The sequence below is a fragment of the Balaenoptera ricei genome, chromosome 6 (assembly GCF_028023285.1).
Source record: "Balaenoptera ricei isolate mBalRic1 chromosome 6, mBalRic1.hap2, whole genome shotgun sequence".
NCBI lineage: Eukaryota > Metazoa > Chordata > Mammalia > Artiodactyla > Balaenopteridae > Balaenoptera > Balaenoptera ricei.
Window position 1 is genome coordinate 2,829,521 of NC_082644.1, and position 27,580 is coordinate 2,857,100.

Here is a 27,580-nt window from a genome sequence, read left to right on the forward strand (position 1 = left end):
AAACAACTCAATTAAAAAATGAGCAAACAACTACTGAGCCCACGTGCCACAACTACTGAAGCCTGCGCGCCTAGAGCCCATGCTCGGCAACAAGAGCAGCCACCGCAATGAGAAGCCCGCGCACCGCAGCGAAGAGTAGCCCCCGCTCGCCACAACTAGAGAAAGCCCGCGCATAGTAACAAAAACCCAACACAGCCGAACATAAATAAATAAAATAAATTTAAAAAAAAAAGGGCAAAAGATCTGAACAGACACCTCACCAAAGAAGATACAGAAAGCAATGAAGCCTATGAAAAGATGTTCCCCATCATATGCCGTTACGGAACTGCAAATTAAAACAAGGTAACACCACTGCACACCTACTATGGTGGCTAAAACCCACAGCAGTGACAACAACAAATGCTGCTGAACGATGTGGAGCAACAGGAACTCTCAGTCGCATGGGTGGGAACGCAAAATGGCACAGCCCCTCTGGAAGACAGTTTGGTGGTTTCTTACACAACTAAATATACTCTTACACCATACAATCACAATTGGGCTCCTTGGCATATACTCAGATGAGCTGGAATCTTATGTCTACACAGAAACTTGCACACAGATGTTTATAGAAGTTTTATTTGTAACTGCCAAAACTTGGAAGCAACCAAGATGAATGGATTAAAAAACCAGTACATACATGGAAGAGTATTCAGTGCTAAAAAGAAATGAGGTATCTAGCCATGCAAACACAAGGAGGAACACTAAATGCATATTCCTAAGCTAGAGAAGTCAGTCTGAAAAGGCTACATCCTTTAAGTTTCTAGCCATATGACATTCTGAAAAAGGCAAAACTACAGAGACAGTAAAGAGATCAGTGGTCGCAGGGGCTGGTGAGGGAGTGGGGGTGGTGGGAGGGATGAGCAGGCAGAGCAGAGGGCTTGCAGGGCCTGAAGACACCATATATAATGCTATAATGATGGATACATGTCATTACACATTTGTCCAAACCACAGAAGGCACAACACCAACAGTGAACCGTACTGTAAGCTATGAACTTTCGGTGAGGGTGTGTCCATGCAGGTCCATCCACTGTAACAAATGTAACATCTAGTGGGGGATGTTGATAATGGGGTATGCATGTGGGGGACAAGGGGGTACATGGGAAATCTCTTCACTGTCCTTTCAATTCTGTGGTGAACCTGAAAATGCTCCAAAGAAAATAAAGTCCTTATTAAAAAAAGAAGAGGAAGATGGAAACATTGCTTTAATCCCACAGTTCAGCACTGTTGAAGTATACTGATATTTAATGTTATTATAAATAACTTAAAAAAAAATCTAGAGCTCACAAAACTGAGTATTATCTCCCTGAAAAATTATATAGAAATGTTTTAAAACTTTGATTGTCTTATTACCATAGAGTATATTCAAAAAAGTATAAATTCTGAGGAAATATAAACATACTCCAATTGGTTCTGATCAAATAGCAGCATTTTTAGGACAAGTATGTTACTTCCCTAGATGATTATTTTGAAGGAAACAAATTAATCTGGGTGTGCAAACTCTGCCATTTTATTTAAATCAGTAATTACTGATGGGAGAATTTGAGAATTATTTGAGGGTTACAGCTCAGTCAAGTTAGGAAAAAACCCAATATATTATAGATCAGAACTAATTGCAGTAAGCAATTTTCAAAAAAAAAAAAAAAAAGGAGGAAAAACCAAAATGATGACAAAGTGTTTTCTCTGAAAGGATTATAAACTAGAAGAGAACAGGGAACACATGAATCAATCAGCATGCTGCAGTGAAATAAAGTGGGCAGATGCATGCTCAATACTCTGGGGAGGAAGGAACTCCAGACCAGGGAAAGAGCGTGAGGTCGGGCAGCCCCGCACACAGCCCCGCGAGTGCACACAGGCAGGAGGGGCCCACAGCTCTGGTGCACCTGCCCTCAGTGTTTCTTAGCCTCTCTGGACCTCAAATCTCTCTAAATTGGGAATGCGGTACTCACTGGATTAAATGTGTAAAGCGCACAGCTGTGTGCCTAATAAATAGTAGTAATTATTATAGTTCAGCAAACATTTATATAGTTTCCATTAAATAGGGTTATTTGCCTTAAACACTCAGAATCCGGTTTCAGTCCCTGACGAGATGAAGACATTTACACAAAGCAAGTTTCTGATCTCTAGAGTACAGCACAGAGCAAAACCCTCCCATCAGTGCAGAATCAGAAGTGAAAGTGTTAGCACCGTATGCAAAGGTTTTATAGAAGTCAATAGGAAGCAGAAACCTGAAAGACAAATACCTTACATTACAAATTTTTAAAAATCTAAGATAAAAAAGTGATCAATAGAGTAATTTAATTGTATGAATAAACAAGAGTGATAATATGAATTTAACCAATTGCACTGAAGTAAGAATAGCACCAACCTCCCTTCTCAGCCTCTGATACAATTTTCATTGATGCTTATAGAGACTATCTCAAAAGTCATTCCCAAAATCACTGGTCAGCTGCCTAGAATAATAACATTAAGGAAACTCTTAATAAAAGAAAAAAAAATTCACCCATATACCCCTGCTCTGGCTAATTGCACTTCATTTATCTATAGTTGTTTTTAATGTTTATCCACACACACACATAATTCTTATACAATTTAAACAAGGCACTGGCACAACTCTCTGAAACTGGAGATATGTGACCTAAGAAGAATTTAAAAACCTCTATGGAATACTTAGCAAATTTGTCCTTAGTTAATGGCAAAAGTCACATATAAAGGGATTGAAAACCCTTTATTTTGACCTTATAGTCTTAAGTTGTAAAATATATTACAGACATTCCTATATTAGTCTCAACCTTAAGAGAAACCTAAAGTAACAGAAAAAAAAATCTGCTTATTGATAAAGTGCTATGAGTTAAACAGGGCCTGAGACCAATGACAATCAAATCCAGTCCAGCAGGACTGGGCTACGACATGGGAGATCTCTGTTAAGTTCTCTGCACGCTACTCATCTTTGAAAGGAAATCTTTTCTTTTAATCAACAAAAGGCATTTTAATGAAGAAAAAGTTTCACACATGACTATTGAAATTCTACTCCGTAGTATATTAACATCTGTCTGGCTGCCATACATATGGCTAACGACCGGTACAGACAGAGTCTCTAAGATATCTGATCCACTGTGTGAGAAAGTCATTGGCACCTTTATAAGAAGGATCGTCTGCAGCCTTCAGGAAATGCTTACGTTCTATAACCAAACATGTACTAGTCTCTCCCCGGGTCAGCTAAGCTAAACATACCAAAAGAATCTGAGATAACAAACAAGCAAAGAAAGATATATGAAATCTAAACCAAAGAACAAAAAAGCAAACAGAACACCCAATTTACTCTTAGAAATACTTTATAACAAAACTAATTCAGTTATTGAAAAATTAAGGGTAATTCAGGGTAACTACTGAGACGTGGCAACACCTTTATAAGCCAAGGTAACACACATCAGTAACTTACTAGCACAGGAGAACTTGGGCCTTCTGTGTAAACATCATGGATATACTATTTTTAGCCAGAAACGTTAATGTTATTCAGTATTAACCAGACCCTGAGATGGAAGATAATAATGTATCTTTAAATTTGTCAAAAGAGAAAACATTAGATTGAGCTTTTAGTTCAGAAAGATGACTGAATATGGTAAAACAACACAAAAATTAATTAAATTAAGAAAACAAAACAAAGTTTCATAGAAGAAAAAACCATAAAACTTCAAAACAAAAAACAAATAACCCAATTTTGTTACAAATTGATCACCTGGTTATGTCTAGAATACCTACTTCATTCTAACAGTTCTTCAAAATTCAAAGTTTAAAAAAAAAAAATTGCAATAGGAATAAAACGTTGACCTGAAAGTTTCATAAGTCAGGTTTAAGAAACAAATTGCTTTAGAAGATTTTTTTCCCTAGCTATTTTATCATCAGGTTAATAAATTCAAGACTTTCCCATACTGCTTATATTTCCCCAAAAGATTTTTAATTATCACTGTAAAACTCCTCCTATTTTATCTGTCAGTTTTACTATTTGCTGAAAAATTAACCAGCAATGCCACCTAATGACAAAACTAAAAATTTCACCAAATACTGAGGCCAGGTTTATAAATACATGGAATTATAAGTTTAGCTACTCTTGAAGTATAAATACAAATACTATTTCATCTCTATATGCTGAATGACTAGTAAGATTTTAATGTATATTAGAAAAATATTATTAAATGCCCTGATTTAATATTTTGAGTACAGAGCAACTTCACACATAATTTTATGTAGCCTAAAGATACATCTTGGCCAAATTTTAGCAAATTCATATTTAACTTCTCAAAACCTTGTCTTTGAAGTACCAACAATATAAAAGTGTTTGTATCTGAATTTTTTTTCTGAACTAGTACTACTATAATGCATTTGTAAGTATGTCTAAGAATAAGAACATGCCAAGGTAGCCAGAAGGGTAAGTGTGTCCACCCTGGTGGAGGCTTTATAGGCCTATGTGGCAGGTCTAAAGAACACGACAAAGACAGAACACAAATGAAATACACAAGAAAGAGTCCAACGCAATTAAGAAGAAACTCATACTCAAAATGTAGTCTCTGAATTTCCCTAATTCTATTTTTCACTGAATTTTAGATTACTAAATACATTGCTACCGTTTTAAAAAACTGAACCTATCTTCCTTATATGTTTTACTCACAATATGAGCATATACGCTGGCTGGGAAAACCAATACTATTACTTGGGTGGGAAAACTCTATCATCACACATGAAAATCATTCTCCATTCTAAAGTCCTATTTAGTACTACAATTTTTACCATTAAGTGTGCCAAAAAGAAAAATTTATAAAATTGGGTATACATGCCGAAGAATCAGAATAATTAAGGCAGTGATTTTTACTGTTTGTTAGATAAAGGATACTCTTGAGAATACAATGAAAAATACGTGGTCTTACTGGGTAAAAATGCATCAACAAACATACAATCAAACCTTTAATGAACATTTCCGGGAGCGGAATAATGCTAAGCCCAGCCTGAAATACCATGTGAGCCACTCCTGAGTTAGAGTAGGTATAGACATATAAGCCCTATGATACATCTAGCTTGTGCTAAATTAGACTTCCTGTTCAAACAATTACTTGGTAAAATAACTTTTATCCACTCTTGTAGATTAAACTGGACCTAAGTACTTACACTGTGAAGGTTATTTTTCGAGGCAACATTGAGACACAACAACATTAGAGATGGATGAGGCAATAAAGGCCCCCAAACATTAAGTCAGTCCCCCAAGCAGGTTAATTATCTGGCAGAGCTGAGACTAGACCCAGGTCTCCTGACGCCCAGCCTGCCGCTGTCCTCACCGCTCCAGCACGCGTCCTCTGTGCACAACTCGGCACAGCATGAGCCACAGAATTCCTGGTGAACTCACTGCTGCTGCTATTTGCCAGGTCCCATGCGGAGCACGTTACACAGTCAATCTGTTAAGGTTCTTTGGCTGAAAGCAACAGAAACTAACTCTGGAGGAAGGAGATGGGGGGGATGGAGTTGGAAGAGAGGAGGGGAGGGGGGAGAAGAGAGAAGAGAGCTGTAGGTGGATCACAAAGCAAAGGGAAGCCCGCCACAAGAAGAGAACAGGAGCCGGGGTAGCTGCATGGATCTGGCAGCAGAAGCTCACTCCTGGCTTCACCAGGTTCTCTCGCTTGATTAAATCAACTCCAACTTCCAACCCGCTCACACTTCACGCCCTGGAGAGACTCCAGCTGGTCCACCTTAGATCACCGGCCTGTCCCTCAGCTGGGAGAAGCCAGGGCACCTTGTTCGACGGTCTTTCCAAAAGTGCACACAATGAAATAATTCTCCCAAACAAAAGGGGGCTGCTTGCCCTGTTGGACCTCAAAAGCCAGGCTCACTGCCACAGTTTAATTAACGTTGCCACCGTAAAAACCTTTGTGAAGACACATGAGGAAATACAAAGTTGTGCTGCACTAGAAACTAGTATTATCTATCAGGAATACAGCCATAAAATCTGTCATTTGTGTGCACTTTAGAACTATCTAAGACAGATCTACCATTAAAATTAAAAAAAAATTTACACTGGTTTTACATGGCTTAGAGAGCCAAGACTTCTAAGGGAGCTTTTCCTGGGCTGTACTATAAGCATGTGGTTGCTCGTGCAAGTGTACTGGTGGGTGTATGAGGTCTAGGGCAGCCTCTGGCAGAAGAGGCCGGGCTCCAGCTGCCATCTGAGGAGTCAGAATTGCTACTGTGCACGTGTGCAGCTGCCCAGCAATAAAGGTCTTATGATAAGAACGCAGAGCACCTGCTCAAAGCCAGACCACCACTGGACACAGTCTGTAAAGTACACTTGCTGGAACATAACACCTAACAGTGCTTCCAGAGGTGCTCCCCTTCCCCTCCTCCACCAACTGAGTACCCTCTGCTCCTGCTGCTTAGGGAAAGTCAGCTTGATGCTAGGAAGATCATCAGAGGATTCCTCGGCATAAGTGGAATCCTGATTCTCTCTGATGTTCTTGAATCCTTTGATGTCAAACATATATTTCAGAGATCTCTGGAACTCTTTTAATATCCAGTGAGACTTGGCTCAGAGAGCATTATTCCAAAGTGACCTCAGGATGTGTCTATTTAGATGGATGAGATTAGATGGCAAGACTAAGGATAGAAGATTCTGAGGTAGCCAAGTTGGGGAGTGTGTCCACCCTGGGGGAAGCTTAGAGGCCTGTGTCCAAAGAATGGGACAAAGACAGACATGAAATACACAACAAAGAGTGAAATGCAATAAAAGAGGAAGTCATCATATTCAAAACACAGTCTCTGACCTAACCAAGGAGCAGACTTTCACCAACATGCCGCCTGAATTGATGCGAAGAAGTGTGCAGACTGTGCACCAGGCTGTGACAGCTTAGATGACAGGGGTCACGACCTCATCCAACAGGCAGGACAGTGAGGAACAAGCGATGGAAAGGAAGCCTGCTTGGGGAACTGCGCTTTAGAAAACCATCATACAAGATGTGCTCAAGACCACGTTTAAACATGCTTGTGGGCTATGTTTCAACCCACCAAGGGCAGATTTTTGGGAAAGAAATATAATGACAAAGCTCATGCTTGTGTTCTCTGAGATGTACTAACTTGAGCCATTAGAAGCGTAACATTCTAAATCACTAACGTGAGCGGTGCCTACGTGACTGGGAGAAAAGGAAACATCTCCCAGTGATTAAGGTGCTATTCCAGGGTCCCACGTGCCAACCACAACGTGAACGATGACACAGCCATTCGCTCCACCTTGTGTGAGGAACCATACAAGGTGTCTATACAGGCAGCACAGTGAGGGCCTCTGCATGCACACTGAGGGGAGGGATGCGGAGCACTGACCACCTCTAAGACTCCAGGGTGTCGCCATGCAGGCTGCTGTCATCAAATACTCCGAGGCCCCGTGCAGTTCTGCATAATGGATCACATTCTTAAAATAAGGCTAATGTGCACTAAGCATAAGCTCCTCACTGTATTTAATGGCTACCTTACTCTCACAATCGCCTTCATGTGCTATGCAGATGGCCAGAATGGATTATTAAAGATTAAACTGTAACCTAGGAGGGGGCGATGGCCCTTAAAGCTTGCAACTGCGATCCTGCAGCTGAACACAAGGATGACAGCAGCAGGCTGAACCCAAGGAAAGCCGATTAAAAAGGATACACAGGCAGTTTCATACTGATTCACCCTGATAGAAACTGCCCCACTACGCAAATCAGCAAAGGACGAAATGTTTCTGCTTCCTGGGCTCAAGAGAACAAAAGCAGACCGTTCCCCACTCCACTATACAGAGTCCACCAAAGGTAGGCTCACTCTCATTTCCACATGAGGTAAGTCTGAAAGGATTCGGCTAAGAGGACAAATTACTAGCTCTGACTATGAAGATGAGATATTTCTACTTCTGACAAATGTGGTTGCTACAACGTTCTCTTGCAGAAGAGGCAATAAGTTAGCACAGCAATTATTTCATACTCACCACCTATGCATGCTATGTCTGAAACAAAGGAAAAGAAAGGGGGAAATATGCCAGAGGGCAGAGAGCAGAAGAAAAAAGAACTACAATCCTTCAGACTGTGGAACAAAAACTACATTCACAGAAAGACAGACAAGATGAAAAGGCAGAGGGCTATGTACCAGATAAAGGAACAAGATAAAACCCCAGAAAAACAACTAAATGAAGTGGAGACAGGCAACCTTCCAGAAAAAGAATTCAGAATAATGATAATGAAGATGACCCAGGACCTCGGAAAAAGAATGGAGGTAAAGAGCAAAAAGATGCAAGAAATGTTGAACAAAGACCTAGAAGAATTAAAGAACAAAAACCTAGAAGAATTAAAGAACAAACAAAGAGAGATGAACAATACAATAACTGAAATGAAAAACACACTAGAAGGAATCAATAGCAGAATAATGGAGGCAGAAGAACAGATAAGCGACCTGGAAGACAGACTGGTGGAATTCACTGCCATGGAACAGAATAAAGAAAGAAAAATGAGAAGAAATGAAGACAGCCTAAGAGAGCTCTGGGACAAAATTAAACGTAACAACATTCACATTATAGGGGTCCCAGAAGGAGAAGAGAGAAAGAAAGGACCTGAGAAAATATTTGTAGAGATTATAGTCGAAAACTTCCCTAACATAGGAAAGGAAATAGCCACCCAAGTCCAGGAAGCGCAGAATGTGCCAGGCAGGATAAATCCAAGGAGAAACACGCTGAGACACACAGTAATCAAACTGACAAAAATTAAAGACAAAGAAAAATTACTGAAAGCAACAAGGGAAAAATGACAAACAACATAAAAGGAACTCCCATAAGGTTAACAGCTGATTTCTCAGCAGAAACTCTACAAACAGAAGGGAGTGGCACAATATATTTAAAGTGATGAAAGGGAAGAACCTACAATCAAGATTATTCTACCCAGCAAGGATCTCATTCAGATTTCATGGAGAAATCAAAAGCTGTACAGACAAGCAAAAGCTAACAGAATTCAACACCACCAAACCAGCCCTACAACAAATGCTAAAGGAACTTCTCTAAGTGGGAAACACAAGAGAAGAAAAGGACCTACAAAGAGAAACCCATAACAATTAAGAAAATGGTAATAGGAACATACATATGGATAACTACCTTAAACGTGAATGGATTAAATGCTCCAACCAAAAGACACAGGCTTGCTGAATGGATACAAAAACAAGACCCATCTATATGCTGTCTATAAGAGACCCACTTCAGACCTAGGGACACATACAGACTGAAAGTGAGGGGATGGAAAAAGATATTCCATGCTAATGGAAATCAAAAGAAAGCTGGAGTAGCAGTACTCATATCAGATAAAATAGACTTTAAAATAAAAAACGTTACAAGAGACAAGGAAGGACACTACATAATGATCAAGGGATCAATCCAAGAAGAAGAGATAACAATTATAAATATATATGCACCCAACATAGGAGCACTTCAATACATAAGGCAACTGCTAACAGCTATAGAAGAGGAAATTGACACTAACACAATAATAGTGGGGGACGATAACCACTCTCTTACACCAATGGACAGATCATCCAAAATGAAAATAAATAAGGAAACAGAAGCTTTAAATCACACAATAGACCAGATAGATTTAATTGATATTTATAGGACATTCCATCCCAAAACAGCAGATTACACTTTCTTCTCAAGTGCACATGGAACATTCTCCAGAATAGATCACATCTTGGGTCACAAATCAAGCCTCAGTACATTTAAGAAAACTGAAGTCATATCAAGCATCTTTTCTGACCACAATGCTATGAGATTAGAAATGAATCACAGGGAAAAAACCGTAAAAAACACAAACACATGGAGGCTAGACAATACGTTACTAAATAACCAAGACACCACTGAAGAAATCAAAGAGGAAATCAAAAAATACCTAGAGACAAATGACAATGAAAACACGACGATCCAAAACCTATGGGATGCAGCAAAAGCAGTTCTAAGAGGGAAGTTTATAGCTATACAAGCCTACCTAAAGAAACAAGAAACATCTCAAGTAAACAATCTAACCTTACACCTAAAGGACCTAGAGAAAGAAGAACAAACAAAACCCAAAGTTAGCAGAAGGAAAGAAATTGTAAAGATCAGAGCAGAAATAAATGAAACAGAAACAAAGAAAACAATAGCAAAGATCAATACAACTAAAAGCTGGTTCTTTGAGAAGATACACAAAATTGATAAACCATTAGCCAGACTCATCAAGAAAAAGAGGGAGAGGACTCAAATCAATAAAATTAGAAATGAAAAAGGAGAAGTTACAACAGACACCACAGAAATACAAAGCATCCTAAGAGACTACTACAAGCAACTCTATGCCAATAAAATGGACAACCTGGAAGAAATGGACAAATTCTTAGAAAGGTATAACCTTCCAAGACTGACCCAGGAAGAAATAGAAAATATGAACAGACCGATCACAAGTAATGAAATTGAAACTGTGATTAAAAATCTTCCAACAAACAGAAGTCCAGGACCAGATGGCTTCACAGGTGAATTCTATCAAACATTTAGAGAAGAGCTAACACCCATCCTTCTCAAACTCTTCCAAAAAATTGCAGAGGAAGGAACACACTCAAACTCATTCTATGATGCTACCATCACCCTGATACCAGAAGCAGACAAAGATACTACAAAAAAAGAAAACTACAGACCAGTATCACTGATGAACATAGATGCAAAAATTCTCAACAAAATACTAGCAAACAGAATTCAACAACACATTAAAAGGATCATACACCATGATCAAGTGGGATTTATCCCAGGGATGCAAGGATTCTTCAATATACGCAAATCAATCAATGTGATACACCATATTAACAAATTGAAGAATAAAAACCATATGATCATCTCAATAGATGCAGAAAAAGCTTTTGATAAAACTCAACACCCATTTATGATAAAAACTCTCCAGAAAGTGGGCATAGAGGTAACCTACCTCAACATAATGAAGGCCATATACGACAAACCCACAGCCAACATCATTCTCAATGATGAAAAACTGAAAGCATTTCCTCTAAGATCAGGAACAAGACAAGGTTGTCCACTCTAACAACTGTTATTCAACATAGTTTTGGAAGTCCTAGCCATGGCAATCAGAGAAGAAAAAGAAATAAAAGGAATACAGATTGGAAAAGAAGAAGTAAAACTGTCACTGTTTGCAGATGACATGATACTATACATAGAGAATCCTAAAGATGCCACCAGAAAACTACTAGAGCTAATCAATGAATTTGGTAAAGTTGCAGGATGCAAAATTAATGCACGGAAATCTCTTGCATTCCTATACACTAATGATGAAAAATCTGAAAGAGAAATTAAGGAAACACTCCCATTTACCAGTGCAACAAAAAGAATAAAATACCTAGGAATAAACCTACTCAGGGAGACAAAAGACCTGTATGCAGAAAACTACAAGACACTGGTGAAAGAAATGAAAGATGATACAAATAGGTGGAGAGATATACCGTTTTCTTGGATTGGAAGAATCAATATTGTGAAAATGACTATACTACCCAAAGCAATCTACAGATTCAATGCAATCCTTATCAAATTACCAATGGCATTTTTTACAGAACTAGAACAAAAAATCTTAAAATTTGTATGGAGACACAAAAGACCCCGAATAGCCAAAGCAGTCCTGAGGGAAAAAAATGGAGCTGGAGGAATCAGACTCCCTGACTTCAGACTATACTACAAAGCTACAGTAATCAAGACAATATGGTACTGGCACAAAAAGAGAAATATAGATCAATGGAACAAGATAGAAAGCCCAGAGAGAAACCCATACACCTATGGTCAACTAATCTATGACAAAGGAGGTAAGGACATACAAAGCAGAAAAGACAGCCTCTTCAATAAGTGGTGCTGGGAAAACTGGACAGCTACGTGTAAAAGAATGAAATTAGATCACTCCCTAATACCATATACAAAAATAAACTCAAGATGGATTAGAGACCTAAATGTTAGGCCAGACACTATAAAACTCTTAGAGGAAAACATAGGAAGAACACTCTTTGACATAAATCACAGCAAGATCTTTTTTGATTCACCTCTTAGAGTAATGGAAATAAAAGCAAAAATAAACAAATGGGATCTAATGAAACTTAAAAGCTTTTGCAAAGCAAACTAGAAACAAGACAAAAAGACAACCCTCAGAATGGGAGAAAATATTTGCAAATGAATCAACAGACAAAGGATTAATTTCCAAAATATATAAACAGCTCATGCAGTTCAGTATTAAAAAAACAAACAACCCAATCCAAAAATGGGCAGAAGACCTAAATAGACATTTCTCCAAAGAAGACATACAGATGGCCAAGAAGGAAATGAAAAGCTTCTCAACATCACTAATTATTAGAGAAATGTAAATCAAAACCACAATGAGGTATCACCTCACACCAGTTAGAATGGGCATCATCAGAAAATCTACAAACAATAAATGCTGGAAAGGGTGTGGAGAAAAGGGAACTCTCTTGCACTGTTGGTGGGAATGTAAATTGATACAGCCTCTATGGAGAACAGTATGGAGGTTCCTAAAAAACTAAAAATAGAATTACCATATGACCCAGCAATCCCACTACTGGGCATATACCCAGAGAAAACCATAATTCAAAAAGACACATGCACCCCAATGTTCACTGCAGCCCTATTTACAATAGCCAGGTCATGGAAGCAACCTAAATGATCATCGACAGACGAATGGATAAAGAAGATGTGGTACACATATACAATGGAATATTACTCAGCCATAAAAAGGAACGAAACTGGGTCATTTGTAGAGACGTGGATGGATCTAGAGACTGTCATACAGAGTGAAGTAAGTCAGAAAGAGAAAAACAAATATCGTATATTAATGCATATACGGGGAACCTAGAAAAATGGTACAGATGAACTCATCTGCAGGGCAGAAATAGAGACACAGATACAGAGAACAAACAGCAAAGGGGGAAAGCAGGGACTGGGGGGAGGGTGGTGGTGGTGGGATGAACTGGGAGCTTGGGATTGACATATATACACTAATATGTATAAAATGGATAACTAATAAGAACCTGCTGTATAAAAAAATTTTTTTAATGAAATTCAAAAATTCAAAAAAAAAAAGAAAGGAGGAAGTAAAAAACACTAGAATTAAAACATGATTTAAACAGCATAACAATCTGAAGCCAGGTAAGACTGGGACCAACAGGCCAGAAGATAAGTACCAGATAACAGTAATTATGATTTGGGAGGAAGATGAGATACCCTGTGACAGTTACTGTCTCATAGTCAAGACTTGTTCATGACGTGGCAAACAAGACGAGAGTTCTCCACTACTGGACTCTGGAAACTACAGAGAAAAACGTAACTAGCGGAGGGTGGAGAAATCAAAATTGCTGGGAGGAGAAAACGAAAGGGAACTATCAAAAAACCCTTAGACTTATTCTGATTTCTGGAGTTCTGTCTCTTTCACTCATGCTTCATAGCTAAACGGTTCTTTTTCATTAGGAATACGGTAAGAGAATCTCCCTGTATATGACATCAACGGGTGGATTCAGAAGAAACACAATCATATTAAGAGATACACAAAAGACATCTGATAAAACACCAAAACACAAGTCTGATAAAAACTGTAAAACCCAGATGTAAAATTATATTCCTTACTATTTTACCATACATAACAGAGAAATGACTAAAGTATTTCCACTAAAGACAGGAACAAAAGTATTATCCCCATTACTATTTAACTCTGTCCTAGAAGTTCTGGCCAATGCAGTAAGAATAAAGTGGTAATAAAAGGCAAAACTTAAAGAAAGCAGGGGAATTAGGCGTACCGCCTAAGAATACTAAGACTTCGATACCTGACGGGCACAGGTTCCTATCCCTATTCCATACTTCCTGAAAATGTGACCTCATCTAATTGTTTTATCCTTTCTTTATCTGCTTTGTAAAGTCGTAAAGAGTAAGTGAAGCGATCCATGGGCAGTGGTTATAATCTGGCTTGCATACAATAAACAATTATGAACGGTAGCAATTAGTGTTAGGATGTATATCATGACTGCTTGTCAGTGATACTGTTGCATGCTGAAACCCCTCAAAATTGGTAGAACAGGCACACTCACTGCATAAGAGAGAAGCAAAACCCAACAATTTCTCCAAATATCAGCACTATTCTGTTAGAAAAAAACAAACGTTTAAAAGCAGAAATGCAATGATAAACCATCAAGAAATGAGCTTTACAAGAAATATAACAAGTATGAGTTAAAAATGATCAAAATTACGTAAGAGATATAAAAGATACAAGTAAGTGTAGATATTTAACACGTTTCTGGATAAAGACTATTATAAACTCGTCAGTTCTTCTTAAGTTAATTTGTAGGTTTAAAGTAGTATGATCAAAATCCCAACAGGATTTAAGAAAAGAAAAAAGAAAAAAAATTACCCTAAACTGTACCTCTCAGAGAAAAAGAGAGCAAATAAGTAAGGAAAACAAATGAAAAAGAAGAGTGAAGGGGAAATGAGGGAAGAACCCTTCCAGGAATTAAATATATTCTAAACCCATAATTCCAAGCAAAACAGGGCCCTGGGGAATAGGCATGGACTCGTCCTCCAGGACACACAGGCGTCTCGTCTCTCACAGGCAGCACTGCAGATCAGGGGCAGAAGAAATGTTGCAGGCATTAAGTGATGCTGGGACTTTGATTAACTACTTGGCAATAACAAAGACTAAATAAAGCACGTTGGGTTCTCACCTCAAATCAAACCCCAAAATAACTTCCATATGGATCGTCCTTAAATGACGACAGAGACAGAGAGACGCAGGGGAAATGAACGAGAGGGAGAAAATAGGACCACAGAACCATAAGGCTGGCGCAGCACCCAGTGAAAGCGGGCGGGCAGGGACCCGGCAGGACGACGACAGGGGCAAGGCTCACATGCTCCTCCCACAGCTTCTTCTCTCTCTCGTACGCCTCCTTCCTCCTACGTTCTAGCTGCTCCTTCAGCACAGCCGCGCGGGCGCTCACCTGGGCCTGGAAATGAAGACAATCAGCACAGCTAGTGCCAGAAAGAAAGGTGCGGGGTTTGCCTATTTGTTTTTCCAGGTCTATAAAAATATTTCCTCATTAGCCAAAAAAGAAGTGGGTGTGTGTGGTTCCAGAACACAAACGTAAGCTGCATGCCCAGCACCTAAACGGGCTGCCAACACACAGCAGTTGCTCAATAAGTATTTCTGGAATGAAAATAAATGCAGGTACAGTCAAATGGAAATAAAAATTCAAAAATTTACAACTATGACTATTATGCACAAACTTGTCTTCACAGAAACGGAGATTATGTTTTTCACTTTTAGGGTTACCATTTTCTCTTCTTAAGGTTACTTGTGTGATAGTTTCATGTATTTATGCTGTGGCTTCATCAAATTGCTCTCCATAAATATGACATGAAGAGAGAAAACCGTTATTTTTCAGAAATGCAAAAGTGAGGGATAAAAGGGAAAGAAAAGTTAAGGCAAGAGAGTAAGTTGGTTTACTACGAAAGACTTAAGAACACAACTTTCTATCTCGAGTTCCCATTTCCTCTAAGAAAACCTGTATCACTTCCAGTACATACCTTCAGCGCTTCCACTTTCTTACGCCTCACGTCAGTCTCCTCACTTCCTTCCTGTCCTTCGGAGCTGTCAGCTTCTTTCTACAAAATAAGTAGTGAGCAGACCACTTAGGATAGAACCGCAAACTCACTGTAGACTTCACATGAATCAACTAACATCTAAAAATGAAAAATGGCAACTTGTTCACAGCTGCAACAGAACTCTCTACAACCGTCAACTCCTATGGACACTGAAAAAAAAAGACAGAAACAGAAGGATATAAAATGTACCATTTTATATGTCCATGGGTACCACTCACACTCTCCTCTCAGAATCTCCCCGGAACAAAAGGTCTTATCAATTTAAAGTCATATAAATAAGATATACTGTAACTCTATGTATATAGTTTTCTGGTCTTTGACTTTCACTGTCTTCATCAGACTTTATTTTGTGTTAGTGGCACATAATCTCAGTGTATTATAATGTCATTCAATTACTTTCTGAAAAAGAGATTTTCAACCTGCCTTTTCACCGCGAAGTTTGGCTCTAATCTGTTGGCGCTCATTGAAATTCTGCAGTCTTATTTGTCTCAGCCTTGCCAGATAAACCTACAAAGAGAAAAAAAAAACCACAACATTTTAATTTAAAAGAAAAACTACCGTTTGCATTGCTAAAATGCTTTTCATTTAAAGAAAGGTGTTAATGTGAATATAAGAAATAAAAGTTTTGAAATCTGGTTAATGGCAATGTAATATTAGCTTTCAAGTGTTTAATCTAGATCAATTTGCTTCTGAAAAGAAATACAACACAATAACAAATTTTTAATTTTATCAAAAGAAAAGAAATTGAACTCAGAATTCTGAATAACAGTTATGGGGCAAAATTATGACACAGTATGTCAGTCAAAATATATTAACAGGTCCCTACAGACCTAAAGATCGTCCAGTCATTGTTAGGAATTTAAACCATGCAGGAAAGGAAGGCAATCAACTCAAAGTGACGGCGTGAGGCAGCGAGCATGCAGGAGGCGTACCTCTTCCTCTTTGCTTCTCGGCTTCCCTCCTCGTGAAGAGCTGCGCCTGCCTTCGCACAGAGCTGCCAGGTTGTGCAGGGTGCCCTGTGCATCATTTAATGTACTAAGGTTAAAGAACGACTAAGGCTACAGCAGCATCTTACCTAGGGACCACCCGGCGCCACTACTTCTGGTGGCAAATACTGATCATGTCTAGCTGATTAGCTGATAAACTGATAACAGACACTGGCATTCTCCTTTGGCGATTTAACCAACACATTCAGTGAGAATAGAAGGAAGCAGTTAAACCCCAAATGTAATTATTCAAATAGAGACCAGCTACCTTTTTATTAGCCATTTAAGTCAACAGGTTTTTTAAAACTGCTTTGGAGGTTAGCTAAACCCCAAATCAAAATCTTCCTCTACAAAGGCCCATCATTTCCACGTGTTCACTTACATAGTAAACACACATGCGCACACACACACACGCACACGCACATGCACATGACAGGGAATAACATGAGCTCCAACTCCCTGCACCCGGGCACGCCCTGGTCCTGGACTGCAAATGACCCGCCCAACCACATGCCAACTAACATGGTTTATCACAAGCATGGAATGATCGCCTCCTTAGAAATTACTCATAATTACCCACTTTCTCTTTCTGCGGCACCAGCTGCGGTTCAAGAGCCTCCCAATTGAAAAATCCTCATCCCACTTCCCCTTCTCACATCTTTCTGTCGGCTTGCTGAATGCGTACTTTTTATATTTCCCTGCTTTTACCTGCTTCCCATTTATTTTTAAATCTGCTACACTCTGTGTTCTGATCCCACTGTGGCTCTGAAAATCTTCCAAGACTACCAATGCCCTCCAAGTTCGTAATTCAAATGGACCCTTTTGAGCAAATTTTGCAATGAACATTTCCATTGGAAATTAGTTTTCATTGAATCCATTTAGCTTATGTCAGTATTTTTTTTCTCTCATAAAAATCATATATGTTCACTGTTGAAAACGTATGAAACAAAGAAATTACAAATCATTCGTAATTCTACCATCTGAGAAACTTACAGTTTCAGAGTGTTCTCCTCCAGATTTCCTTCTATGCCTATGTAGGAATTCAACCATTTTACTTTGAAATATTATAGATAACAACAGAAAGGTGAGAAGTAATGTACAGGGAGGTCCCGTGTACCCTTCACCCACCCTCTCCCAACTGTATCGTCCTGCATAACTGTGGTACCTATCCACACTGGGAAGCTGGCACTGCACGAACCACAGAGATTTCACCAGTTACAAGCGCTCACGTTTCTGTATCTGCATCAGTCCAATTTTATCACACACGTAGCCTTATGTGACCACCATCAAATCAAGATACTTAACTGTACCATTACTATGTCACTTCACAGCCACATTCACGGCTCCCATCCCTGCCCGTCAACTACCAATCTGTTCTCCACGTCTACAATTGTATTTCACAAGTTCTGTATGTATGTACGGAATCGCACAGTATGCATCCTTCTGAGGTTGACTGTTTTCACTTGGTATTACTTCCTCGCAGTCCCTGCAAGGCACTGGACGCACGACTGAATGGCCTGTTCCATCTCAGTGCTGAGCAGCAGACTATGGTATGGAAGTGCCATAATTTGTTCATTCATTCACCCGTTGAAGGACACTGGGGTTTCACAGTTTTGGCTATTAAGAACAAAGCTGCTAAGAACATGCATGTAATAAGTTTCTTAGTGAAAATAAGTTTTCTCTTCTCTGGGACAAATGCCCAAGAGTGGAATTACCTGCTCTTGGTATGACAGATCCATTTGTAGTTTTAAAAGGCACTGCCAAACAGTTTTGCAAAGTGGCTGTATCATGTAACATCCCTACTAGCCATGTTATGGTCAGCCACTTTTTCCACATCCTCACCAGCATTTGGTTTTATCACAATTTTATTTGAGCCATTCTGATGGATGGGCAGTGCTACACTATTGCGGTTTTAGCTTGCATTTCCCAAATGGCTAATGATGTTGAACATCTTTTCACGTGTTTATCTGCCATCTGTGTCTGTGTCTGCCATTCATCCTCCTCCATGAAATGTTTAGACTGTCTTTTACCCATTTTCTAACTGGACTCTTTGTATTTTTAATGTTGAGTTTTGGTGGGTTTTTATATGTTCTAGATATAAGTCCTTTGTTAAACATGGGGTTTAGAAATATTTTCCCCCAATCTGTAACTTGTATATTCTTCCTCTTACCAGGGTCTTTTGCAGAGCAAAAGTTTTAAATTCTCATGAAGTCCAGTTTATCAAGTTTTTCTTTTATGGATTGTGCTTTTGGTGTCAAGTCTAAGCACTCTTCGTCTAGTCCTAGGTCTTGAAATTTTCTTCTTTTTCTCTAAGTTTCACAATTTTATGTTTTAAATTAGAGTGCATGATCTGTTTTGAGTTAATTATTTTAGGTGTGAGGTTTAGGTCAAGGTTCATATTTTTGCCTACAGATGGATGTCCAATTTCTCCAGCACTAACACTGAAAAGGCAATCCCTCCTCCACTGAACTGCTTTTGCTTCTTTGTCAAGAATTAGCAGGGCATATTGGTGTGAATTTACTTCTGGGTTCCCCACACTGCTCCACTGACCTAAGCAAGCCGTGACACCAGGAAGAGTCATTCTTCCCACTTCAGTCTTCTTCAGAATTGCTCTGGCTATTTTAAAGCCTTTCTCTGTCTATATAAATTTTAGAATAAGCTTGTCTATAAAAAAATGTTTCTGAGATTTTACTAAGAATTACAATTATTAGTAAAACAATTTAAGAATACTTGCCGTTTTTATTACCTTGAGTCTTCCAATTAATGAACATGGTATGATTCTCCAAATATTTAAATCTTCAATTTCATCAAGATTTTGTCATTTTAATTGTACAAACCCTGCATGTTTTGTTATACTATTTTTCATTTTCTTTGGAGCAACTGTAAATGGTATTGCGTTTTTTTTAATATGTTTCCACTTGTTCATTGTCAACGTACAGAAATCAGTTGATTTTTGTGAAGTGACCTTATACTTTTATAACTATAATAAATTCATTTTTTATTTCTAGGAGTGTTTTGATAGAGTCCTTCAGATATTCTATGCAGATAATCATGTCAACTGGAAATAGCAACAGTTTCATTCCTTCTTTTCAAATCTGTATGCCTTTTCTTTCTTTTTCTTTCCTTACTGCAGTAACCAAAACTGCCAGCAGTATGTTGATTAACAGTGGTGAGAGCTAACTTCCTTGTCCTTTTCCAGACTGTAGAGGGAGAGCATTCAGTCCTCCACCTGTAAGTAATAAGTTAGGTGTAAGTTTGTTTATAGACGCCTATTATGAGGTTGAGGACATTCCCCTTGCTTTCTACTTACTGATAGTTTTTATTTATTATGATGTTGAATTCTGTCAAAAGATTTTCTGCATCCATTGTTATGATCACATGATTTTTCTTCTTTAGCCTGTTGATATGGTGGGTCTCACTGATTTTCTAATATCGAAACAGACTTGGGTTTCCAGACTAAATCCCACTTGGTTGTGGTTGGATTCAATTTGCTAAAATCTGTTGAGAATTTTTGCATTTAAGTTAATGAGATATTAGTCTGTGGTTTTCTTTTTTGTGCTGTATTTGTACAGTTTTGCTATCAGGGTAATACAGGCCTCAAAATGAGTTGGGAAGTGTTCCTTCTGCTCTGACAGCCTGAAAGAGAGAGTATCATTTTATCACATTGATGTTAATTCTTTGAGTGTTTGGTAAAATTTGCCAGTGAAACCATTTAGGCCTGGAGATTTATTTCTTGTCAGTTTTTAATCAAAAGTTCAATTTTAAAAATAGTTATAGGGCTATTTATCTATTTCAATTTGGCTAAGTTCTGGTAGTTCGTGGTTTTCAAATAGTTGGTGCATTTCTTCTAGGCTGTTTAACTTATGAGTGTAAAGTTGTCATCTTTTTACTCACTAGATCTGTAGTGATATCCTGTTTCATTCCTGATATTGGTGATTTGTGTCATCTCTTTATTTTTATCAATCTTGCTAGAGATTTATCAATTTCAGTCATTTTTTTCTAAGAACCAATTTTTTGTTTCATTACATTTCTCAGAAGTGTTCCTGTTTTCAATTTCACTGACTTCTACTCTTAATGATTTCCCTCATTCTGCTTGCTTTGGGTCTATCTTGCTCTTCTTTTTCTAGCATCTTCAGGTAGGAACTTAGACTACTACTTAGACTACTGATTTGAGACTTTTCTTCTTTTCTAATTACCTTAGAATTAATTAGAATTCTTAATTAAGAATTAAGGCTATAGAATTATAGCCTTTAGTGCTATAAATTTCCCTCACAGCAGTGCTTTAGCTGCATCTCACTTTTTTTGATATGTTGTGATGTGTGTATTTTCATTCATTCTTTGTATTTTTAACTTTCCTTTTAGATTTCCTCTTTGTCTCTGTATTATTTAGAAGTATTTTTAACTTTCAAGTGTTTGTAGATTTTCTTGTCATCTTTCTATTATTGATTTCTAGTTTGATTCCATTACGTTCAAAGAATATGTCATATAACTTTAATTTTTCTGAATTAGTTAAGATGTTTTATGATCCAGCATATGGTCTATCTTGGTGAATGGTCCATGGGCACTTGAAAAAATAACGTATTCTGCTATTGTTGGATAGGATGTAAATTAGATCTTGGTGGCCTGTGGTGGTGTTTAGCTATTCTATACCCTTGCTGATTTCCGACTAGCAGTTCTATCAATCACTGAGGATGTGTTCAAGTCCCCAACTATACTTGTGGATTTGTTTATTTCTCCTTTCAGCTCTATTAGTTTTATATATTTTGAAGTTTGGTTGTTTGGTATACACCCATTAAGGATTGCGATAACTCCTTATTGGACTGATTCTTTTGTTATTACGTAATGTCTCTCTTTCTCCCTAGTAATTCTGTTTGCTACGTTAACAACAAATTCTTTTAGCTTATTTCGTTTGAGAATGTCTTTATTTCCCCTTCATTCCTGAAGGACGGTTTCATCAAATATAGGTTTCAGGGTTGACAGTTCTTTTCTTTCAGCACTTGAAAATTTTTATGCCACTTCTTTCTGGACTCCGTGGTTTCAGATGAGAAATTTGGTGTTGTTCCAATTGGTAGTCCTTTATAGCTAATGTGTCATTTCTCTCTGGCTATTTTAATATTTGTTTTCTTTGTCTTTTACTTTCAGAAGTTTAATATTCCTAGGTGAAGATTTCTTTAAGTGTATCCTATTTGGGGGTTTGCTCAGCTTCTTGAAGCTTTAAATTTATGTCTTTCACCAAATGTGGAAAGTTTTCAGCCATTATTTCTTCAAATACATTTTCCAGTCCCATGCTCTTTCTATTATCCTTTGGGCTCCAACGATACAAATGTTAAATCTTTTGTTATTGTCCCACAAATCCTTAAGACTCTGATAATTTTTTTCAGTCTTTTTTCTGTTGATCAGATTGAGTAAATTCAATTGATCTGCCTTCAAGTTCAGTGATTACATCTCCATCAGCTCCACTTTACTACTGATTCTACCCAGTGAATTTTAAATTTTGGTTATTATATTTTTCCAATTATATAACTGCCATTTGGTTCTTTTTATAACTTCTAATCCTTCACTGAGATTTCCCCCTTTTTTCATTCCAGAGAATTCCTAATTGCTTGTTGAAGCATTTGTTTAAAGCAGCTTTAAAATCTTTGCCAGATAATTCCAGTATTCAATTGGCCCTAGGTCAGCTCAATGTCAAGTTGTGGTTTTCCTGGTTCTTGGTATGACAAGTGATTTTTTTACTGTATCCTGAATATTTTAGGTATTATGTTAGAAGACTCTTGATCCTATTTACATGTTCTGTTTGAGCAGGCCATTTAGGTCCTGGCCTACTTTTGTGGGGCTTTACTCCAATGACAGTTTGGCCTTCTGAACTCTTGTAATGTTAATCTGGTCTGCTTTGCTGTTCCGGTGCTGATGGAGCTCCTGCTCAGTCCATCCTGCTGTTATTCTGTGAGGATGAAGCTGCTTCCCTGCATCACCTGCTGTTACTGAAAATCTCCTGAGGGTGGGGGTGAGGGGCAGATGCCACTGGGCCTGGTCTCCTTGTCATTAGGTGGACAGCATGGGGACACAGAGCTTTGTGGCAACTGCTGCTATGGGTAGATGGATCACCTGCTCATGGACCAGTTGTTGAGTACACTGGGATGGTCCAGGGCTTTGTTGGCACTGGTGGGTCAAACTGCCCTCCAAGTCACCTGCTGATGCTCCAGTTGTGGGATGGGGTTGGGACACCCTGGGGCTTCACTGCTGCCCATAGTTTAAACCACTCACCAGGACCCCCCTGTGGCACATATTGGGGTTCTTCTTTCCTAGTACGTTGGCAAGTGAGAGGATTTTCTTGGGGTTTTTTTGTTTGGTTGGTTTCTTTGTTTTTTGGTCTATCTCTATGGTGGATCTGGATTGCAGGCATGGCCAGCACCCAGTCCATGATATACAGGAGATGTAACTTCCAGAGTATTTAATTGTATTTAGGCGGGAAGAGCAGGGAAAAGTGAGTCTATGACATCTTGTCCTGGAGCAATGCAGAAGTCATTTTTTAGCAGCTAGGGTCTCTGCACTGCAATACGCTCTACGATAAGACCAGTACAGTTGACCCATAAACAATATGGATTTGAACTGTGAGGTCCACTGATACTCAGATGTTTTTCAACAGTAAACATACTACAGTCCTACACGATCTGCGGTTGTTGAATCCATGGATGAGGAGCTGCAGACATGACTTGGAGGAACCATGTATACAGAGAGTAGGCAGAGGGTAGGCTTAAGTTATATGCAGATTTTCAACATCAAGGCAGGTTGGTGCCCTCATCCCTGCATTGCTCAAGATTCAACTGTATATTAAGGTTCCACAGTTACTTGGGATTGCTGTAAAGACTAAAAGAGAGCCTTATGGGTTGAACTGTGTTCCCCCAGAATTCATATGCTTAAGTTCTAACCCCTAGTACCTCAGAATGTGACCTTAGTTGCAGACAAGATCTTTATCAAGTTAAAAGAGATCACGAGGGTGGGCTCTGATCCAGTATGACTGGTGTCCTTAGAAAAAAGGGGAAATTTGGAGACAGACGCCCATACAGGTAGAACACCATGTAAAATGAAGAGAGAGGCTGGGGTGATAACTCTACATGTCAAGGAATGCTAAAGATAGCCAGGCAACCACTAGAAGACAGGGAGCAGATTCTTCTCACAGCCCTCAGAAGGAACAAACCCTGCTGACATGCTGATCTGGGACAACTACCCTACAGACTGTGAGGTAATAAATTTCTGTTGTGTAAGATATTTAGTTTGTGGAATTTTGTCACAGCAGCTCTAGTAGACTAATACAGAGATAATGCACATAAATTGTTTAACATAATATCTGGCATAGTAACCTTTCAATAAACAGTTGTCATTTATTACTTAATTTTTGGTTTAACTGTCTATCTCCTTTACTGCTTAAGTTCTCCTGCTGGCACAGAACCTAATATATTAGTCAATAAATGTTTGTGTAATACTAAAACAATGAGTGAAAGAATGAACTAAATATTTAACACTTCACTGCACATTTTAAAGGCATTTTTCCATTAATGTAAATAAATACAGAATGACTTAAGATGAGGTAGTAAGACAATAACATTTCTCAAGGTAAATGATACTGCTTCATCATTTTTTATAAAATTTGTAAGTGTTCTGTTAAATTATTCAACAGAAGAAAACAGATAACCAAGAAAATTCTTGTATATGTGTACCAGGAGACATGTGCAAGAATGTTCAAAGCAGAATCTAGATCCAACCTAAATACCTACTATCACGTGAATTACCTGCGGTATATTCATACAACAGAATATTATACAGCTAAACCCAACTATGTAAATGAATCTTAGAAAAATAATGACGAATGAAAAAAGGCAAGTCCCAATCTATATACAGTATGATATAATTTTTATAATGCTCAAAAATAGGCAAAACAGAACAAGACATCATTCAGACACATATACGTAAGTGGAAAAAGCATTTTAAAAAAATCCATAGGAATGATATATCCAAAATTCAACATAAGGGTCACCTCTGGGAGAAGACAGAGGAACAGTCAGGACAGGGGTTGACAAACTATGGTTCAGGGGCCAAATTCAGGCTGCCACCTGTTTTTTTATGTTTCATAAGCTAAGAATGGTTTTGCACATTTTTAAATGGTCAAAAAAATGAAAAGAGTATTTCATGACCACATAAAAATGATACGAAATCCAGATTTCAGTCCCTAAATAAGTTTTATTGAAACTCAGCCATGATCACTCATTTACACAGTGTCTATCGTTACTACTTTGCTACAATGCAGAGTTAGTAGTTATGACAGAGATCTTATGGTTTGAAAAGACTAAGATATTTACAATTTGGCCCTTAACAGAAAAACACCCACCAATCCCTAGATTAGGGAACAGTACACAGATAGAACTTAGTGTCCTACCTCCTGGGTATGTTATTTTGCCTGATAATTTACACATATATATTAAATATATGCTTTTTTATGTACCAAAAATTATATTTTAGAAGGACAATAAGGGAATCATTTTTTTAAAAGAACTGAAAAAATTATCTTCTCAAAATGAACAACTTAGTGTTGAAGAACTCTACAAGAATCAGCAAACTACAATCCTCAGGTCAAATGCGGCCAGCTGCCTGATGGTGTAGATAAGGTATTTTGGGTTTTTTTTTAAACATCTTTATTGGAGTATAATTGCTTTACAATGGTGTGTTAGTTTCTGCTTTATAACAAAGTGAATCAGCTATACATATACATATATCCCCATATCTCCTCCCTCTTGCGTCTCCCTCCACCCTCCCTATCCCACCCCTCTAGGTGGTCACAAAGCACCGAGCTGATCTCCCTGTGCTATGCGGCTGCTTCCCACTAGCTAGCTATTTTACATTTGGTAGTATGTATATGGACATGCCACTCTCTCACTTCGTCCCAGCTTCCCCTCCCCGCCCCATGGTGTCCTCAAGTCCATTCTCTATGTCTGCATCTTTAATCCTGTCCTGCCCCTAGGTTCCACAGAACTTTTTTTTTTTTTTTTTTAGATTCCATATATATGTGTTAGCATACGGTATTTGTTTTTCTCTTTCTGACTTACTTCACTCTGTATGACAAGAGTCTAGGTCCATCCACCTCACTACAAATAACTCAATTTCGTTTCTTTTTATGGCTGAGTAACATTCCATTGTATATATGTGCCACATCTTCTTTATCCATTTATCTGTCGATGGACACTTAGGTTGATTCCATGCCCTGGCTATTGTAAATAGAGCTGCAGTGAACACTGTGGTATATGACTCTTTTTGAATTATGGTTTTCTCAGGGTATATGCCCAGTAGTGGGATTGCTGGGTCGTATGGTAGTTCTATTTTTTGTTTTCTAAGAAACCTCCATACTGTTCTCCATAGTGGCTGTACCAAGTTACATTCCCACCAACAGTGCAAGAGGGTTCCCTTTCCTCCACACCCTCTCCAGCATTTATTGTTTGTAGATTTTTGGACGATGGCCATTCTGACTGGTGTGAGGTGATACCTCATTATACTTTGGATTTGCATTTCTATAATGATTAGTGATGTTGAGCATCCTTTCATGTGTTTGTTGGCAATCTGTATATCTTCTTTGGAGAAATGTCTATTTAGGTTTTATGCCCATTTTTGGATTGGGTTGTTTGTTTTTTTGATATTGAGCTGCATGAGCTGCGTGTAAAATTTGGAGATTAATCCTTTGTCAGTTGCTTCATTTGCAAATGTTTCCTCCCATTCTGAGGGTTGTCTTTTCGTCTTGTTTATGGTTTCCTTTGCAGTGCACAAGCTTTTAAGTTTCATTAGGTCCCATTTGTTTATTTTTGTTTTTATTTCCATTTCTCTAGGAGATGGGTCAAAAAGGATCTTGCTGTGATTTATGTCATAGAGGGTTCTGCCTATATTTTCCTCTAAGAGTTTTATAGTTCTGGCCTTACATTTAGCTCTTTATCCATTTTGAGTTTATTTTTGTGTATGGTGTTAGGAAGCATTCTAATTTCATTCTTTTACATGTAGCTGTCCAGTTTTCCCAGCACCACTTATTGAAGAGGCTGTCTTTTCTCCACTGCATATTCTTGCCTCGAAGATCCCACATGCCACGGAGCAACTAAGCCCGTGCGCCACAACTACTGAGCCTGCGCTCTAGAGCCCGCATGCCACAACTACTGAGCCTGTGCTCTAGAGCCCGCATGCCACAACTACTGAAGCCCACGCGCCTAGAGCCAGTGCTCCGCAACAAGAGAAGCCACTGCAATGAGAAGCCCGCATACCGCAACGAAGACCCAACGCAGCCATAAATAAATAAATAAATAAATAAATAAATAAAATTTAAAAAGGTGACCCTGACCCTATGGGTGTGGGTTCATCTCTGGGCTTTCTATCCTGTTCCACTGATCTATATTTCTGTTTTTGTGCCAGGCCCAACTGTCTTGATTACTGTAGCTTTGTACTAGAGTCTGAAGTCAGGGAGCCTGATTCATCCAGCTCCGTTTTTCTTTCTCAAGATTGCTTTGGCTATTCGGGTTCTTTTGTGTTTCCATACAAATTGTGAATTTATTTCTTCTAGTTCTGTGAAAAATGCCATTGGTAGTTTGATTGGGACTGCACTGAATCTGTAGGCCGCTTTGGGTAGTATAGGCATTTTCACAATGTTGATTCTTCCAATCCAAGAACATGGTAAATCTCACCATCTGTTTGTATCACCTTTAACTTCTTTCATCAGTGCCTTATAGTTTTCTGGATACAGGTCTTTTGTCTCCCTGGGTAGGTTTATTCCTAGGTATTTTATTCTTTTTATTGCAGTGGTAAATGGG

General features: G+C 38.5%; 1 protein-coding gene across 7 annotated transcripts in view; it reads right to left on the reverse strand.

Annotated features, from left to right (window-relative positions):
- NEK1 (NIMA related kinase 1) overlaps window positions 1–27,580 on the reverse strand; it is a 224,020-nt gene that overhangs the window by 68,333 nt on the left and 128,107 nt on the right. For 6 of the 7 annotated variants that reach the window (XM_059926738.1, XM_059926733.1, XM_059926735.1 and 3 more), the window contains 4 exons: window positions 16,689–16,772; window positions 16,180–16,263; window positions 15,679–15,756; window positions 15,003–15,098 (listed from right to left, as the gene is read on the reverse strand). In XM_059926738.1, the coding sequence (XP_059782721.1) occupies window positions 15,003–15,098; window positions 15,679–15,756; window positions 16,180–16,263; window positions 16,689–16,772 (342 nt within the window). The remainder of the gene's footprint in view (window positions 1–15,002; window positions 15,099–15,678; window positions 15,757–16,179; window positions 16,264–16,688; window positions 16,773–27,580) is intronic. The other variant, XM_059926737.1, reaches the window with a different exon arrangement.